This window comes from Heptranchias perlo, chromosome 6 (genome assembly GCF_035084215.1).
Source record: "Heptranchias perlo isolate sHepPer1 chromosome 6, sHepPer1.hap1, whole genome shotgun sequence".
Lineage (NCBI taxonomy): Eukaryota > Metazoa > Chordata > Chondrichthyes > Hexanchiformes > Hexanchidae > Heptranchias > Heptranchias perlo.
In genome coordinates, this window is record NC_090330.1 from 100,766,448 (window position 1) to 100,786,554 (window position 20,107).

The window sequence follows — 20,107 nt, forward strand, 5'->3', positions numbered from 1 at the left end:
GTATCTGTAGATTTTGATGATCTATAGATATGAACCAACGTGCTGCGTTACGGTACCGAAAGAGTGACATGATTCTCTCAATCAAGACAAGACTTCCACATAGCGAGTGGGAAGGAAAGAAACACCGCTCAAGTTTTAATTCATTTCAGGGCAACGTAGGCAGGGGCCTCTCAATAGGTCATCTGTATATACCCTCAGTAAAAAAATTGAGAACATTATGTTTGTCTACATTGATCGCATTTGAAATGATTCATTGTTCTGAAGTGCTTTGGGTTATTCTGATGTAATAAATCACTATATAAACGTAAGTTCTTTCTTTAGAAGATAAAGGAACCAAATAGTACATATTATGACCCAAGTAAACAAAAGTGGCATGTCTAGATAGCACTGCTACTGTACTTTAGACAAGTCGGTTGATGCATGTTTTACATGTTGTTTGAACTCATGAAACATGAGTACATCATGTAATTACTTTTTGTGATTCTTGTGTCCACTTCATCACCTGTATTATGTCAGATCTCATCAGTGCCAAAAAATACAATTCTGATTACTTTATCAAATCAGTGTTACTGCTTGGCGACGTTTGAAGATGATGCCAATAAACAAACAGTCGCGTCTGGATAATAAAAAACACAAATAATTGTGCCAGACTTAGAAGTGCTTTAAGAGATGCGCTCTCCGTCCCTATAATTCAAACTATCAAATGTGTCACGTTACACATGAAATAATAGATCATTACCACATATGTCTTCCTAGCCAAGAAAGTATGGAGCCTATCTTCATGCAAACCTTTGCCACTGTCACTAACTGCCCACTAGGGAGGCATGTGTTAAGTGGACCAGTAGTCTCAATCCAGTTCTGCTCCACTCAGCAGCCCTCCAACCAATAAGCTATAAACTCATTGTATAACAAAACTGAAGAGTGTGACCCATGTCTACGAACAGTTTGCACCACCAGGCCACCTTATGAACATCATGCTATTTGACATGACAATACCAACTGATAATTTACTTTTTAAAATATAGTGGTGCAGAACAAGAGGGCACAATCTTAAAATTAGAGCTAGGCCATTTGGGAGTGAAATCAGGAAGCACTTTCTCACACAAAAGGATAGGGGAAATGTGGAATTCTTTCCCCCAAAAAGCTGGATCAATTTGAAATTTTCAAGACCGAGATCGACAGAATTTTATTAGGTAAGGGTATCAAGGGATGTGGATCAAAGGTGGTTAAATGGAGTTGAGGTACAGATCAGACATGATCTAACTGAATGGCAGAACAGGTGCAGGGGCTGAATGGCCTACTCCTGTTCCTAAGTCAGCTGTTTTCAACCAGGGTTGCATTAGTGGAACTAAAATTGGCTTTGGTATCCCTGCTTTTGGAAAGGAAATGAAAAAAAATTGTCAGTTCCCACTTCGATTCTCAGCAAGTGACTGCTCTGCTGGAGGGTTGGATTTTATTTTCTTTTTTTACAATGCATATCCCCTTACTCCCCCACCCGCACACGCAATGGGCTTGTAGGCACTCACTGTTTCAGCTCAGGCATGAAAAATTACCACTTGGGTGAGGTACTGGATGGTGGGCAGTCAGCAGCCATGGGCCATACTTCAAGAGCCAGCACCTTCAGGTAGAGAACTTGAAGGGAGAAAATTGAACCAAACAAAAAAAAACTGGAAAATTGTTGACATGGTCTTTTGTTTGTAATGAGCAGCAAACCAACCAACCAACCGGCTTTCATGCCTACATGATTCTGGGCTGCCATGTTAAAAGAAAGCCAAAAAGCTGTATTTCTTTCAAATAATGAACTCAACTACATCTTTCCAACATAATCACAAATTGTCCAGAACATCCCAAATTTCATCAAATATTTGTAGGTCCCTCGGAAAACAAGGAAGTGAAAACAAGCAAACTATTTCTGTTGGGACAGGTATGACAGAGGTTTCAATGACCCAGCAAGGAATTTAAGGCTTTACCAACAAAACAAAGATACTATGCTAACAATTTCAGTAATCAACATAAAGGTCATATACATAGAATTGAAAAGCAGAGAAGTTATGTTAAGCTTGTATAGAACCTTGGTTGGACCACATGGAGTTACTGTAAACAGTTCTGGTCTCCATATTATAAAAAGGATGTAGAGGCACCAGAGAAAGTGCAAAAAAGATTTACTAGGATGATACCAGAACTGAGAGGTTATATCTTTCAGGAAAGATTGAGCAGACTGCGGCTCTTTTCTCTAGAAAAAAGACTGAGGGGTGACCTGATAGAGGTCTTTAAGATTATGAAAGGGTTTGATAGGGTAGATGTAGAGAAGATGTTTCCACTTGTGGAGAGACCGGAACTAGGGGCCACAAATGTAACATAATCACTAATAAATCCAATAAGGAATTCAGGAGAAACCTCTTTACCCAGAGAGTGGTTAGAATGTGGAACAAGGAGTAGTTGAGGCAACTAGCATAGATGCATTTAAGGGGAAACTAGATAAACACGAGGGAGTAAGGAATAGAAGGATATGCTGATAGGGTGAGATACAGTAGGAAGAGAGGAGGCTCGTGTGGAACATAAACACCAGCATGGACCTGTTGGGCCGAATGGCCCGTTTCTGTGCTGTACATTCCATGTAATACATGAGAAATTGTATGCAAGTGTCATACTTGTAATATAACTGTTGGCTATGCCAAAAACTCAAGCGCTTGCAAATAACTGTGGACTGGACAAAACTGGCCTTCAGTTTAGCTATCTGTAGAATATAAACAGAATGCACAACTTCCTCTTACTTCTGGGAGGAACTCACTTGGATTACAGGAGAGAGGGGAGGAAAAGGGAATGCGAGAGAAAAAGTCAAATAACCAAAACCTTTTTGAACATTGTAATACTGTTAAAATGTAGAAATTGAAAAATGCTAAACTTTGTTGAGCAGACTCATCATAAATTGGTTGAACATGTGAAATGTCAGTCCGAGAGCTTGACTGATTTGCTTGACCAAGCTTGAAAATTAACAATTTTGTTCAAAGGGCCTGGCTAATTTACTTAACCTGTTCAAACAGGACTTGCTGCCAAAATGCAAACTAATAAATAAGGCTGTGCTCTACAGCATTCCTACTACCAAGTCTTTGCTTCCAATGGAACAGAAGAATTTGTAATGGAAACGCCCAACTTTTGAGATCACTACCAGCTTTAAGCGCATTCAACATTTGATAAATAAATCCTTCCAACAATTCAGCTCATGGAGTTTTTAAATACAGTTGCAAACCTGGATTCGATCCTTCTGCAGAATCAGTTCAAAGTAACCCTGAAAAAATCTCAGGGCTGGGTTTCCAATGGGGTTGCCAACACTGCTTGGAGGTATTCCTGGAGGTTTGATCACATGACACATGATACTTGATCATGCAAATGGCAACTGTTGTTGCACTTACTATATAAAAAGGTTGGGTCCCTCTGCTCGTAGTTTTGCGCCAGCAGCTACTGGGTGAGAAATTCTGTGAACAGGAGGCTGCCCGCAAGTAGGCAAAAACCACAAATGTGAACTCTACGATTCTCCTGGATTCCTCGTAGCAGTGCCTGGGAGATTAATCTTCCATTTAGGGAGACTCCTGGACAATCTGGGAGTGTTGGCAAACCTATATCCAGATATCTGTGAACTCCATTAATTTGACCGTACAAACTCATCTTTTACATCTGTTGTGAAATGTAAATATGATGTGTGAATTTTCCAACTTTTCAGGAGGGAGGGGGTGAGTTCTGTCTACTGACAAGCAACAAGTTGCCTTCAAACAATGCCTTTAATGTAGAAATACATTCCTAGGTCTTTAATGGGATGGGGGAGGGGAATTATAAAAGGTGATTTATAGAAATGTATTTATATGAACAGTTCAAGAAGCATTGCAGTCTTATTTTTACTTTCCACCCACCCAAAGATGCACTTACCCAGTTCATACAGGTGTCCATCAATGTTTACAAATGTTATAAAATGCAAGTCTACTTTCTCATCTAAGCTTGGTGCCTGAAAGAGACAACATTGATACAAAGGTTTAGTCATTTATAAAATTTATAACTTCTTAATCTAAATGATCTTAAAGCAATCTTGTATACAACACAAAGCTAGTGTACAATTTTGCTTTCAAAACATTTATTCCAGCAGAAATTTGGCAAAAATAAGAAATTAAAGCAGAAAAAGCACAGAAGGTAGGTCTGCATCTCAAAGAGAAAGAAAGGTTGAAGTGTCCTAAAAGAGTTCTTTGATAAGAGTCGGTGAATAGACGCAGATCAACGGACGACATATACATGGATTTTCAGAAGGCATCTGATAAGGTTCCATACAAGAGATTATTACTTAAAATCGAGATATAGAATTGGAGGATATCCTGCGGCATAGATAGGAACTTGTGGAGAGGTATGAGGCAGAGTTGGGATAAAACAAATCTTTTTGGATTGGTGGCCAGTGAGAGTGGTCCCTCTCAGGAGATTGGTGTTGGGCCACAGCTTTTCTCGATATAAATTCAAAACTGGGATTTGGGAATAGGAGGTCTATTGGTGCAAAACGGCTGCTCCCCGATTGGTCTAAATTCACCAGCAAGGGAGCTTCCTTTTCTGGTCAGAGATGTTTAAAACGCTACAACTGAGCCATCTGACCACTTCTTCTCATATTAAGCTCACAGTGTCGATTTAAACCATGGTTAGTTTCAGCTCCTGATGGAACGAACCGTAATTGAAATCTGCTCTGCGTGCTTTATCTGAGAATCAGCAACGGTCAGATGAATGGAATGTGTCTTTTGGGCCACATTAAACAAAACTGCTGAACAACAATAACCAAGAGGATATTTCGATAACTTTTCCACATTCTATTTCACCATGTCCAACAGCAAAGAGTGAATTGTAGTGCACTTCTTACTCAGCACTAAAACTATTTCTGTTGCTTTCAAGTGAAGCCACAGACCGATTTTCATGCCATCTCATCCATTGCATTTAACACAATTCCACTGAACACTCCAACCGTATTTTTGCCAACACCCACATAAAGTATGCTTTCAGATGAATCGATGCAGTTTGCTTCTTTATTTCTTTTTAAAGTTGACCCACTATTTCATTGGAACCTTTAGGCAGAGTTAACAAGACAGGTTGTAAAAAGGTGCAGATTGTGGTGCGACACTTCATTAAATCTTCAGAAAATTTTTAAAAATTCTGTTCAAATTGAAATATTTAATTCAGGAAAAATTTTAAACTTAAATATCAATTTTAAGTTCCTATATGAATTTGTACCAGACGACTTCAGTCTGTCTGGATTTGGGAAGACTACTCGTTCAGCTTCACCCCTTTTTAGAATGTTCCCGCATTATACAAGCAGCATTTGCAAATCTAGAAAATGGGGGAATGCACATATCGCAGCCAGGTCTCTGCTGATGCGACTCTAAATCCAGTCACATGGGAGGTGCCCGAGAGCAGCCTGGGTTGAATCACCTGAGATTTCCCCCACCCCTCTGCGGGAGAAGCAGTGAGAGAAAACTTGGCTCGAATCAAAGCAGTCTCTGATTGTATAAGCAAAATGCTCCAATCCAACACAGGTTTCACACCCTAGTGAACAAGCACTTATCAGGAATGCCAATCCCAGCACGACCAGCTCCAACTGACAAGTTTTGACGATTCTTCGAAATGCCAAATAAAAGTGCTGTAATACAGTGCTCGTTCAGAGAGCAGGCCGCTCCTGGCTTACAATCACGCTCACCTCGCAGGCTAGTCAAAGAGCACCACCTACAACAGCTGTAATAAAGCCCCAAACTGTTGCAGCAAGAAAATGGTGGATTAAATGTTTAAAAAGACTCCAGAGCAGTGAGAATGTGGAACTTGCTACCACCTGGAGTGGTTGAGGCAGTTAGCATTGATGCATTTAAGGGGAAGCTAGATAAGTACGTGAGGGAGAAAGGAATAGAAGGATATGCTGATAGGGTGAGATGAAGTAAGGTGGGAGGAGGCTTGTGTGGAGCCTAAACACCGGCACAGACATGTTGGGCCGAATGGCCTGTTTCTGTGCTGTAAAACTGTATGTAATTCTGTGCGATTGGACTTCAAACAAAAACAGCTTAGGAGGGAGTTTTTTGTTAAAAAAGCAGCAGCTTTTGCAACGCAAGCATACCATTTTTCAGATTTGCTTAGAAATGTTATTCTTACGGAAAAAGTCACGCAATTTGCAGTATCGTTTTCGGAATATAGGCCCTGATATTTATTGGGAGGTGGGGAGGGTGCGGGGGAAACTCGGCAAGGCAGGTGACATGGAGGTCCTGCCGAATTTACCGACAGGATATCATTTTTCTTCCTGTTCCCGCCCGGCAGCCCTCCAGATTGATAGGCTGGCTGGACGGGAAAACCAGTGGCAGGAGACCGCAGCCTAGATGGTCCCCAAAATCTGGAGGGGAGCAGTTGGCGACCGTAGCAGGGGGGGGGGGGGGGGGGGGAGGGGGAAGAGAGGCCGCGATCGGCAGAAGGGAGGCCAAAGGCTTCCTTGAGGAACCGGGGTGGGGGGAGCACTCCTGCTTTTCCTGGCCCACAAGGAGTGCTATAAAAAGCACTTTCCTTCTGGAGCTGGCAGCTCTCGCCTCCATTTCACTGCCGGGTTTCCCGAGCCCTGGGAAACCCAACCGGCAGCAGTTAAATTTAAATCAGAATCTTAATTGCACTGCGGGAGCCTGATTTAAATATGCCTCTCCAAGCTGCGACACTTGCATGGCACTGTAAAAATGGCGGCAGGCGCGCGCATGTGTCGGCTTGGAGTTACGCTTTGCGTTCTTTTAGCGTTTAGCCCCACCCCCCCGACCTCCTCCCACCCATCTTGGGGAGAATATTGAGGCCACAGTCTCTGTATCTTCTCAATGCAGACTGTCTTTTTCAAACATACTTATTCACTTTTCAAAAGCAACATGTCAAACAGTTAATAGCGAAAACATATTAAGCAACATTTCAGATTTGGCAAAGATTATGCAATTATTGCAAATACACCTTTTTGCTTGGAGGGCTTTATGGGCAAATCAGTTGGTTTAAAGCAATAACTTGTAATCCGAAACATTGCTTAACCTTTCGATGTAATCAGAGAAAGAAATGCACATTCAGCCCAAAATCCATGACTGGCAATGTCACTGCATTAGCCAACAGATGAAAGCTGCTTGCATGCCTCTATCCATAGTTAAAGGCAGATAAAGATATAGACAGGCTAGGCTTACTCAAGAAGGGAATTCTTCGGCTCAGTCACTTAGAAACTTTTGGATTTGAATACTGCTCATCAACAAGGCCCAAAAAATTAAGCTTTCAAGGAGGTAAACAGACTATCTAAAACATATCTGGGTGGGGAAGGGGAGAGAAGGAGTACTCACTGGTTTAACCTCTTATTGTGAGGATACAGATCACTTTAAAAAGTGTAGCACTATACAACGCTTTAAGAACAATTGTTTAAAATCCACTTGTGCCTCTACCAACCCATGGGCTATTCAACCTTGGGGGAAGCGCACCACTGCAGAACCGTTCCTCTTCTCATAAGATGTTCACACACTGATTTTTCCGGTACATGAGCCCCTAGATAGCAGTCAGAAGCAGGAATCCTGATTCTTCCGTTCCCTAAGCCAGGGGCGGGAATTTCCTCAGAGCTGCTCCCGTTCTGCTGCAACTCCGGCAGAAACCCCCTTTACGTGTAAGTTCTGAGGAAATTCCAGCCCAGGAGTGCCGAGTCCCATTGTAATGCTCCCACTGCTGCCCTGGGCAATTCAGCTTAGACAGGTCAAATTTGCTGAGTACGACACCAGTGGTGCATTCAATGAATCACCAGGGCAGTGCTCTTAACTCTTCATTTGAAAACCCACAGATAACTTTCCTTGTGCATTCTAATATTTTTGTTTGTTTTATTGTATTTGCATCTAGAAGGGCAAAGAATTGAAGGAAAGCGCCTCCTAATTTAAGTATTGAAAGGAGGCTTTTCAGTGGGTCCTGGGATGCCTAGTGAGTTAGATCACTGTCTTCATGCCTGGGACCTGGGCTAGACCACAACATTCTTTCAACACTTAAATGGTTTCTTTGGGTAACCTCACTAGCATTTGCAGACAGACACACCTAGACCCTCTGCGTCACAAAGATTACCTAACTGCATGCCTCTGCTCCCATCTCAGCCCATCTGCTGCTGAAACCCTCATCCACTCCTTTGTCATCTCTAGACTCGACTACGCCAATGCTCTCTTAGCCAGTATCCCCATTCTCCACCCTCCGCAAACTTCAGCTTATCCAAAAGTCTGCTGCGTGTATTCCATCCCACATCAAGTCCCACTGACCCATTAGTCCTGTCCTCGCTGACCTACATTGGCTTACCGTCCCCCAACACCTCAAATTTAAAATTCTCATCCTTATGCTTAAATTTCTCTCTGGTCTCCACGCCTCCCCATCTCTAACCTCCTACAGCAGTACAATCCCCTCCACCAAATTCTCTATTCCTCTGACTCAGACTTTTTGCGCACACCCCACCCTCCCTCCCTCCCTCCCTTCACCCTGCCATTGGCGGCCATGACTTCAGCTGCCTAGGCCCAATGCTCTGGAATTCTCTCTAAACTACTCCATCTACCTCTTCCCTTTTAAAATCATCCTTAAAATCCACCTCTAACCACATTTTGTCCCCAATATCTCCTTCTATGGTTCAGTGTCGAAATTTTTAAAATAAATTTCCTGATCGGGAAGCCAGGTATGTTTTCAATGCAAGTCCAGATTATATGCAAGAACCACAAAGGTTTTTGTAAATTTTTGCCTCTGCTTTCGCCCCATTTTTCACAATGCCAAAAAGGTATGGTGTATAAGGGTCCTTTCCCAATCATTTTTCTCATCCTCTCCACATATGATGGATGCAGTTCCACACTGGTTGCCAACCCTCCAGTACTTCACCATGAACCTAGATAGTGAGTGTTGCCAGCCTATTTGACTGTGGGGACATCAAATCTGAACCCGATTGTGTCCTCTCCAAATATCTACATTTTCCAGCAGAGGGACCTTGGCTCATTGCCTCCTTCCTGGCTCAAGGGACATTAAGGCCAACTATAGTGCCCCAGACAACCTGAGTGAACAACTAAACTTAGTATAGGCCAGAAAAATCAAACCTGGAACTTTCTGGTCTTTATGGCTCAATTACACACTGCATACACTATTGGAGCCATTGATGGAAAAGTCAAGATTACAAATATGGAGTAGTTTGTGTTACAGACTACCTTTGGTAATATAATGATGTTCTATATGTCTGTTTAATAGAAGAATAAAAAACAGCTACTCCACAATTTCGTCACTGACCTACCATTTCCTTCCTGATGGTTCTACTTCAGGTCATTTTCTTTCTAACTCTCTGCACCATGCTCCCAGGCAGCAAGATTGCTGTAGGATTGCTGTTACTCCTGGCATGCAAAGAAAGATCAAACCTCTCACATGCTGCAACACACAAGGCAAATAACGATGCAGGGAGAGGGTTGAAAGCAAAGCAGGACAAAAAAAAAAATCAACAGCACAGGTATAAGAAACCAAGGATGTTAAGTGGTTGGCAGGAAAGTGACAAATGAAATTAATTGTGCACATGTGCAAAGTATTACACATACAAAGAAAAGTGGGCAACTTAAGTACTCCGTTAAGGCGCAGAAATAGCTAAGTGCGGAGCTGAGAGATCTCGGAGTATGAACAGACTCGGTGCTCAATACTTCCAATTGCTGCAGAACAGCAATCGAACCAAATAGAAGGCTGAACCACTACATCTAAAATTGAGCGCAAATCGGAGGAAGTTATACTTGAACTGTACAGTGCTCTGGTCAGACTGTACATTGAATACTGTGTCTGGTTCTGGTCATCAAGTCACAAGGCTCAAGACTCTGGGTGCAGTACGGAGAAGAGCCATAATATTAGTCCCTAGCATCAGAGGACTGGGATATAATAAAAAAAAATGACAAAAGACTGAAGAAATTTAGGTTTTTCAGCCTTGAAAGAGAGGGACTGAGAAGTAGTATTCAAGATAGGAAATTATATTGAAAATGTAACTTTGGAACACCATTTCAAATTAAACCATGACAAGTAGGACAAGGGCACATAGGTTCAAACTAGCCAAAGGAAAATTTAGGACTGATGTAGGGTTAGTTCTTCATACTAAGAGTGGTCTGGACCTCTGGGTATGGTAGTAGAGGAAAACACCCTGAAATCATTTTAAGAAACACCTGGATGCTGGAAGATGGGGGTGGAGGGAACTGAGGTTCTTTCAGGATGGATGAAATAGGATGGGACAAATGGCCTTCATTCATCTCCACCTTGTGAAATTGGTTACTATTGGGCCAAATCCACAAAATTGCTCATAATGCACCACCAAATTGATTTAGCGATCACAAGAGCAGCTTTTGTTGAAAGCAGATTCACACTGATTGCAATAGCAGTGCTCTCCTGAGTTCAGATTTAAGGGATGTTGGAATAATGATCCCATTTCTGGTATGATGTGTATGAAGAAATCTTTAACTAAAATTTTTCAATCAGGCATGGAGATAAATCCCTAGAGTATTTCTGTCAGTTATAATAGCAAGAAGTAGGGACCTTCTAATGGCACAGCAAGTCTGTCAAGTCAGTAACTGTCTAATACAGACTAGGGAGGTCTTGGGATCGATACACAGTCTCTGTCTGCCGAGTTATTGAATTTCAGCTGGTGTGGTATTAAAAACACTACAGTTGGCTTCAGAGACCCAGGGTTAAAGAGGGTGGAACAAAAAACAGTATTCTTGCTCCTGATAGCTAGATAGTGACCCTTGTGGGAGGGTGCCTGCATGGACATTAGATAAGGATAAGATTGCGATCAGGCCTGATCCTGGCGTCACCCTAGCAAGTAGTCTGGTTCAGCCTCAGACAGTGGCCAGGGAGAGGGATGGAGTCAGTGGCCAGGGAGAGGGATGGAGTCAATGGCTTGGTAATGGACTTTGCGGCAGGGACCAAAGACAATGGTTTCAGTCTTCCCAATATTTAGTTGGGGGAAATTTTTGCTCATTGGACAGGCAGTGTGACAAATGAGAGACAATGGAGGGGTCGAGGGAGGTGGTGGTGAGGTAGAGCTGGCTGTCGTCAGCGTACATGTGGAATCTAACGTGTTTTTGGATGATGTCACCGAGGGGCAGCATGTAGATGAGAAATAGGAGGGGGAAAAGGATAGATCCTTGGGGGACTCCAGAGGTAACGGTGCGGGAGTGGGAAGAGAAGCCATTGCAGGTGATTCTCTGGCTGCTACTGGATAAATAAGAATGGAATCAGGTAAGCACAGTCCCACCCAGCTGGACAACAGAGAGGGGTCGGAGGAGGATGGTGTAGTCAACCATGTCAAAGGCTGTGGACAGGTCGAGAAGGATGAGGAGGGATGGTTTACCATGGTCACAGTCACATAGGATGTCAGTTGTGAGTTTGATAAGGGCCGTTTCAGTACTGTGGCAGGGGCGGAAACCTGATTGGAGGGATTCAAACTGGGAGTTGCGGGAAAGGTGGGCACGGATTTGGGAGGCGACCGTGATGTACCACTTAGATCAAAGGTGAAATAAATAAACATACCTCAGTTTGTCCTTCCTGTGCACTGAATTCATGTGTAACACGAATACTCTGAAAAGAACACAGGCACTAATAAGCACTTTTTGTCCCTTCTCCCTTCTCCCAAACACACACACAAGAAAATGGAATTTTAACCTCAATTTCAAATTTATTGGCGAACCAGTATATTTGTTCATATTATTTGTAGTAAGAGCCTGTAGCTAGTTTGTTAGTATCGACATTTATTTCATGGATCTTAAAAAAAATTCAAAATTACTTCATAAAAATAAGCATTAAAAAAAAATCACATGCTGCAAAGCAATGTCTTAAAAGAAATACACTTGTTTATAATATTTAAAAAAAGTCACCTCATCTTTTTCTAGATATTTTGCTTTTTCTTCAGGAGTTAAAGTGATTGAATCGTCCAAAAACTTTTTCATAACTGAATCAGTTTCTGTTAAAAATAAAGCATAAAGAAATTAATTACATTAATGTATGTTACTGTACAAATGAATGTGAGCATGTTTTGCATGGAGACACCAACACCATCTTGAAAATTCTTTCTTCATTAGAAAGTATTAAGATAAGAAAAATAGTGCATAAATAATTGGCATCAACGAGCCCACCCCCACCTTTAAGACATCTCTGTGGATAAAAGCACAACACACCGATACTTGTAAGACACACAGGCCATGAAAGTTCAAGCACTGGCCTACTAGGAGTTTGCTAATCTCAGATGGGGATAACATTTGGGATTACCCTCCCCAAACAAAAGAAATAAAGAAATGGGCAGGATTTCCACTCCTGATCACGGCAACCTCTGCTGGACGTGCCCTTCTCTAGCAAGGATTAGGCTCAGTTGCAACAGCTACTCCAACTAAACACTCTGCTGACACTATCAACACTTGTCCACTTGGGTCAGGTTCTGGGGGACTGTGAACCCCCATGGAAATGCACCTCCACATACAATGAGAAAGGAAAGGGGAGAAAATCACAGGAGTAAAAACAAAATTACAATGGGACAGACCATAGTAAGAAACCAAAAGAACTACTGGCTGTTTTGATCATTCAAGCACTTCAAACAGCAAAATGGATATGACAATGCAGCTTTACTTTCTAAACCTTGGTTTGAGTACCAATTACGTTGAAATTAAACAGTGTACAATCCAGCCTGTGGTCTGTAATTTACCAAACTACATTCAAGAGAGAGAGTTAAAGGTGAATTAAAATATTTAATCTTCATAACATTTGGTTTATTTCATATGGCCTATTTTAGATACAAAATGTGAAGAAGCTTCTTGTAAATCGTCAGTAAATGCTAAAAAAAACAATAACTGGCAGTTTATAAGGATCAGTTGGAATTTCCCATTTAGTGCCAATGGTACAAATGAGGCGTGGGAAAGATAGATAACACTATAGAGTGAAGAATTATTGACCACACTTAGAAACTGGGTCTCAAGTTCAGAGTTGAGACCAATGCTAGATTTGCGTTATCAGTAATCTAAACACTGGCAAAGGTCCAAATTTGACACCTCAAATATCCTCAGACTTAATTCAGTCATCAGTCCAGCTTGGATTTGGATTGCTTGTGTTGCTGCAAGAGAAAATGTACTTCATTTGTGATTTTTATAAATTTGGCCAGCTTTTTTTGTTACTGGATATATAAACGGTAAGCTGCATTAATTAATGTGGCCTTATCCCATAGTGCTCTTCATAAGAACAATCTCTTCTCCCAAAAAAATAGATAATAGGTGTATTTCCTCACAGCTGGCCCACCCAACCATTTCTGAAGATTTATGGCAGTTGTGACCAAAAAGGTAGGACCTCTCAGTGCCTCGTCTAATGCACCCAGTACAATGTTTAATGGATCATCTCAGCTACTCACAATTTTTAATTCTGTTTAATGCTCAATTAAAAGAATTTACACAATAGGAGTGCCATCTTTGAGTAATTTAATATGTAACACATTTTGGGAGGAAACAAGGATTGGGAGTACACACGCAGTGGAAAGATGCTGAAGGGTGTGGATGAACAGAAAGATCTTGAGGTTCAAATACATTATTGCTTGAAAGTGTGTGTAGGTAGGTACATAAAAAGGCCAGTCGAAGTTTTGGTTTGATAAATAGGGGCGTAGAGTACAAGAGTAAAAAGGTAATAATAAATATGTACAAGGCAATGGTCAGGCCAGTTCGAGTAGTGTGTACAGTTTTGGATGCCCTATTATGGTAAGGGCATTAAAGCCACACAACACAGGTTCACCAGGATGATACCAGGGGTCAGAACTATAGCACTGAGGACACATGAGAGATACTGGAACAGAGGAGATTTAATAAGGGATTTTAAAATTAAGGGTTTTGATGGGGTGAATAAGGAAAGATTAATTCTTCTAGTTGGGAGTCAGTGATAAGGGGTTATCAATTTAAAACAGTCACTAAGAGTGAGGAGAGAGGTTGGGAGAAATTGCTCGACACAAAGTTGTTAAAGCATGCAATGTTTTACCACAGGGAGTGACTGAGGCAGATAAGCGGATAAGCATTTTAAGCAAATGATGATACAAGGCTATGAAAAGAGAGCAGAGCAGCAGGATTAGTTTTGGACTGCTCCAGCCAAGAGCTGGCACAACCACAATGGACTGAATGGACGCCTGTCATGCTGTAAGCTTCTGTGGTTAATTTTTTTTTTTAAATATAAAGTTCTCGATCTCCGTCCCCACCCCACATTCCAGCAATCGAACATGGAATAAGATCTACTAGGATGTTCTCAGAATTTTGTCATTATTCATTCAGTCTTTATCTCACAGGATTTCTTTAAGGTGTAGTTAAGATCTGCTCCACCTTGGATGATTCAGTTCTCTTGCACTGTCAGAATTAACTCCTTCCAACTTGTTCCCACAAAGTTAGCAGCTTTAGTACATGGAATGATTTAAAACTTGGCCACGATCCAAACTGTCCTACGCACATCAAGCTAATTTAACTGGGGACAAGAATTTTGTAAACATTTCAGAAATGGTTTCTTGACCTCTCCGCCTTCACTCCAGACACCAATTGACTTCCAGTACCTCATGGAAGCAGCCACTTTCTATATGTGAGCCTTGACAGGGAGTGTTGGCAGGCATTGCAGCAAAGATTGATTTGGTCCTTATGCACACATATCCAGCAGAGTCACTGGATGGTGACCCCTTGACTAGTTTTCCCCCCCCCGTTGTCCAGGGAGCACAGAGAACATAAGAAATAGGAGCAGGACTAGACCATATGGCTCCTCACGCCTGCTCCGCCATTCAATAAGATCATGGCAATAAGATCGAGACCAATTGTTTTGCCCCCAATGTTGCCCCAGCTGAGATCAGCTAAATTATCACTGAACTGGGATTGAATCTCGGAACTTTTAAACTGTCCAGAATATTTAGATTCAATAATTAACAAAATTACTTATTCACCGGTGTTTTATATTATTAGTAGCAGATCTCTCCAGTGTTTCTCACAGTGAGTCGGAGGTTATATTGCTGTAAGAGGGTGGGGAAGGGATGCACTAATCTGCTAAAAGAATTTGGAAAGAAGTTTGAGAGGTGTTCAGAGACAGTGAAGCATTTTTTGACTATTTAAATAATAGTACTTGCCAACTAGAAGTTAATAAATAAGAGAAAATCGGATAATAGGGCTGGAGGAGGTTACAGAGATAGAGAGGGATGAAGGCAAGGAGAGGTTTAAACACAAGGATAAGAATCGGTCTGTCAGCATCAACCAATGACATCATTTGGAAAGTGGGATTGAAGGCGGTCAGAACCAGACAAGTTGATGGGCAGGACTGGAACCAATCAGATGTTACTGTTTCCTGTTTGTTGCCCACAAACTTGAGGCAGAAGAATTTAGAATAATCTGTAACTGGGGTTCTCAAACAAACAGGAGCATTTATTTAGGGTTTACTCAAAACAAATGTTCAGCTTCTAGAAACTTTACCTCTAAAGGAACTTTCTGGTGCATGTCCAGCCATTGTTCTATTTGAAGGTTTATTTTCTTCAATACAGGTTGCAGCTGCTTTTTTTTTGAGATAAGGTGGATGTTCCCTGGTATGAATCTATTAACTGGACTGGCTTTAATTGATAACGCCCATCATTTCACTTGTGGAATTGTCAAGGTTTGGAAGTAAGATAGATAGTGGGGTTGATGTGGATGGCCCATTTTACTTAATTTTAATAAAATGGAGATTCACAGTCGATTATAGCAGGCTCCAAAATGCCAGCAAATGTACTGAATCAGATGTCAAAAGTCACAAAAGACAATTCTCATGCCTCCAGCATTCACAGCCACTTTCTAAATCACCACTCCTGTTAACAACATATTATGGGATGTTACATATAGCTGCATCTTAGTTTATGACAGTGGTGTATATTCTAAGCTGTCAGTTTTTCCTAGTTTGTCATGTATGTGGTAACATTAAATGCAAGTCTAATAATTTTCTTGTAAATTTTGTAATTTATGATTATGTTATGAACCTATTTTCAGTTGTAAGTCCTCAGCTTAATGGAAAAACCAAGGCAGCGGCTAAAAGAATTAAAAAATATATTTTTATTGATTCACTTTCTCTTTTTATTGATAGATTTTGTTGACTTATCATGCTTGATTAGTTCTTCATGCGGTTCTCATTGGTAGTTTCTCTTAGCTGCTTTCTTGGTGTTTGATTGATATGTTCCCTATTTGTTCAGTTCTATTTATGGCTGATTTTTTGTGACACCAGAAACAATGTAAAAAGGTGCAAGAGCAAAGTACAACAGACACAGGCACACACAATACACAAGGCTTAAACTGGTGTTGAAGCTTCCAAAGCAATTTAGCTTTTATGCATACCTAGAATTTGCAGCACAGAAGCAGGCCATTCACCCCAACTGGTCTATGCTAGCACTGATGCTCCACACGAGCCTCCTCCCACCCCATGGTTTATCTAAAATTTTCTGCAAATACTCACCAAATTCCAGTTTATCTCGATTGTTAGCCAGTGCATGTATAAGGCCAATGGTCCCACAGGCATTACTGATGGTTTGTTTCATGAAATAAACTTGTGGATTGACTTTTTGCCCCTCAGATTTTATTTTTGCTTCCTCTTCTTGCTTGAAGGTTTCATACTGAAGGAAGAAAGGTATAACAACTACTTAGTTAAAATATACTCCATCATTTGCAAATCAAATTAAAATATTGTCTATTTCTGTTTGCCTCTTTCCTTACTGACAAAAAACAATATCGCAGCATATTTTTTTCTTGGATCTTCAGTGGTCTTAAGCACTTAAAAGTATCCTTTCTCCCCCCAGTGGGTTTGGATCCTGTTAAAAGGCTTTGGATCCACTGTGATTACACTCAGATTGTCAGAACACATCCACATCCTGAGAGTGATTGCAGCCTCCAGTAACCAGTTTCTACTCATCGTGATTAAAAAGGTTGCATATAGTGACACCACAAGTCCCGGCCAGAATGGAGATGATGGGGGAATTCCCCCCGTCAATCACACCTGGAGGCCGCACTGCTGTAAAGTAACTGAGTTTGATTTTACACACGTAATTTGTATTATGTAACTATCCTCCACTCACTGCATTTTGCTGGAGAAATAACCCTGCTGTAGTTGGGAGACTTTGCTGTAGATCGTGAGTAAATTCAAACCACATATCCCATCCTGCCTCCAACTCCGGTTTAAAAAGGCTGCTCTGGATCAATATCCAGCAAGAGAAAGATACTGATTCTCACTGATGCTCAGTCAACGGAGTCCACAGCTGACGTTAGCTAAGGGAGCCTGAGGACCTGCACTGACCTAAAAATGTCAGATCCTTATAACAGGTTGCACAAAGTGTTGGTGAATAACATTTCACTTTAAAACGTTTAGAGTTTAAAAAAAAAAGAAGGTGCGCACAGTCACTTAGATTTGCAAGTGCTCCTTCCCTCCACATTTAACTGTCTTACACTTTATTTCAGCTCCCTTGCACAGTCGGCCACAGTTAATTTAATCCAACTAGTTCCCACGATGTTATTAGCAGTCAATATCCAGAAGATTAAATTCCTGGTATTGCCTTAAGCACAAACACAAGGCTAAACGAAAAAGGGACATCTTTGCATTGTTCATGTTCAGACATGTATACTAATTAGAACCAGCGGAATATTTACTCTCAACCTTCTGGTCCTTTTACATGTACTAGCGTTACTATTTGGAAGGTTAACAGGACAACAATTTTCACAGATCTTTTCCCCTCTCTCCTTCCCCCCGTGAAGGGACTCTCAAGATGGTTCAGCAGTCTGGGTGGATTCTATCAGATCTAATCCCAAATTACAAAGTCTAGTTCATTGATGTAAGGATCTAAGAACTTCCCTCTGGGCTCCTGTATCCAGTCACCTCTCAAAGTCCCTCCGAACCTTTGCAAGCTATGTAGAGGGGCTTCCTGTACCCTCTTACAAAAGTTTCATTCATCTGCCAAGGGCAACTAGCTTGGGGAAAATTATGCCTGATTTTCTTCCCAAGCCCCTGAGGACTGTAAATAAAAGGAACTGGAGGTAAAGAGTAACTACCGGTAAAGCTCCTGCAACACAACAACTTGCATTTATACAGCACCTTTAATGTAGTAAAACGTCCCAAGGCACTTCACAGGAGGGTTTTCAGACAAAATTTGACACTGAGCCAAATAAAGTGATATTAGGACAGAAGCTTGGTCAAAGAGGTTTTAAGGAGTGACTTAAAGGAGGAGAGGGAGAGGGGTTTCAGGAGGGAATTCCAGAGCTTGGGGCCTATCATCTACATCTCCACCTCCACCTCACACTCTTTTTGCAGCAAAAGCAAATTAATATTCCATATTTATATGCAGTCTCCACTGCAGGTTCTTTCACCAGTTTGAAGGGTTGCTTTTACAGTTTTTCCCAGCACAGCAGACAAGGCAAGTTGGTAATTGAAATATACAAGTACTCTCAAATTAGTCTAGAAATTTCTGCTTGGGGCTGGAAGTGGGGAAGGAAAACCCCTCAGGTCAATGTGGCAGATGCTGTTGTACCGGTACACTGACCTGAGTCTTTCAGCTAACCCACTGTCATGCAGGGCCCAACCTGACTCCATTGTCATCCAGAACTTGACCTGATCAGGGTACGCCATTAGGCAGGATCCAATTCCAAGCAGACCCTGCTGTCAAACAGTACCTGACCAAACCCCCCTCACCACTATCCTGATCAGGCAGATGCCAGCCTGTCCAGACCTCACTGTCAGTGGGTAGAGCTATGATTTTCAACGGAACAGTCTCCTGCTGGTAAACTCAGCTGGTAATGGAACCTTCCAGAATTGCAAACCACAATGGAATTGCACGTAAACTTGGCCAATGATGTCTAGATTGTCGACGCTCAAATCACTTGTGGGTCAAAGGTTGGGTGAGGGGGGGTGGGGGGTGGGGTGGAGAGGAGGTGGCGTAGGAACGAAGTGCTCTTATGTGGACCGTGTACCCAACTGTACAAAGGTCACAGCAGGCGGTTCGGAGTCATTTCAATCAGAAACCCAGCTGCAGCTATTACAGCACATAACGAACATACTCTCGTCCAAATTATTGCTTTTCTTCTCACCACACAAAACAAACAATACCTTGTGTAATCTCATCCAGCAGTTTTCCACCAGTCACATTTCCTATTTGGCTAAGGATGAATATAGCAGAATGAGCTATTTCATTAGAAGTGAAAAGAGGCAAGTCAGAACTTTCCTTCCACAAAATCACATGGACAAAGATGCTGACAGAACAGCCAGTTCCGATCTTAGAAGATCCTAATGCAGGCTGTCTAGATATACCACATGAAAGTCACAGTAGACATCATCAGTCTCTTGCCAGCTTTGATATTACACAATTGACTGGTCTGTCAGTAGTGACACCATTACGTAACGAGCATTATGTACACAAATAGGGCCTTTGTAAGTGCAGGTAATGCAAAGACATTAAATGAGATTGGCTCACTGAAGAATACCATGCTTATTTTCCCATGCTAAACATTTAGAAACCCTAAAAGATAAGGGTTCACCGAGGAACATGAACAAATAACCCGTATCTGCCTTAGTGGAATACCTTATCTTTTAACATAGTAAATCCCGTCAGGGCAATAATCATGACTCTGAAATTTACCTTTAAAGTTGTGACTCCTCTTATGTCCCCTCTTTAGTGGAAGCTGTCAAAATCCCCATTGGTCAAATTCTCAGTTCTGCAGTGCCCCAGGTGACAGGATGCACATGATCACCAGTTCAAATTCAGGCCCAATTTTCCTTTAAAACTACCAGGTGTTTTCTCTCCCCTGCTCCCTGCATTCTCCGGACTGAGAGAATGCTAGCATGGCTTGGTTGGTCTACAAGGAAGGATGGTAGTGCTACCAATTTCTCCAGCTCCTTTCGCAGGTTGGTGCCAGATATGGCCGGTCTAGCCCCGCCATGGTGCTCTACCAGCTGCAATGACTACACTGTCCCTCATGACACGGAGTTCCAGCTATGCATTCGAGAAAATGGCTGGGACATCCATAAATGAACGACTCCACCACCCCCCCCCCCCCATAAATCCACTTGAGAA

At 41.8% G+C, this 20,107-nt stretch overlaps 1 protein-coding gene across 1 annotated transcript in view; it reads right to left on the minus strand.

The window, feature by feature from the left end:
* The window catches only part of uchl3 (ubiquitin carboxyl-terminal esterase L3 (ubiquitin thiolesterase)), a 43,112-nt gene that overhangs the window by 5,481 nt on the left and 17,524 nt on the right, over positions 1–20,107 (minus strand). Inside the window, exons 4-7 of the mRNA XM_067986530.1 lie at positions 16,510–16,666; positions 11,916–12,001; positions 11,572–11,619; positions 3,925–4,000 (exon numbers count right to left, since the gene is read on the minus strand). Coding sequence (XP_067842631.1) covers positions 3,925–4,000; positions 11,572–11,619; positions 11,916–12,001; positions 16,510–16,666 — 367 coding nt within the window. The remainder of the gene's footprint in view (positions 1–3,924; positions 4,001–11,571; positions 11,620–11,915; positions 12,002–16,509; positions 16,667–20,107) is intronic.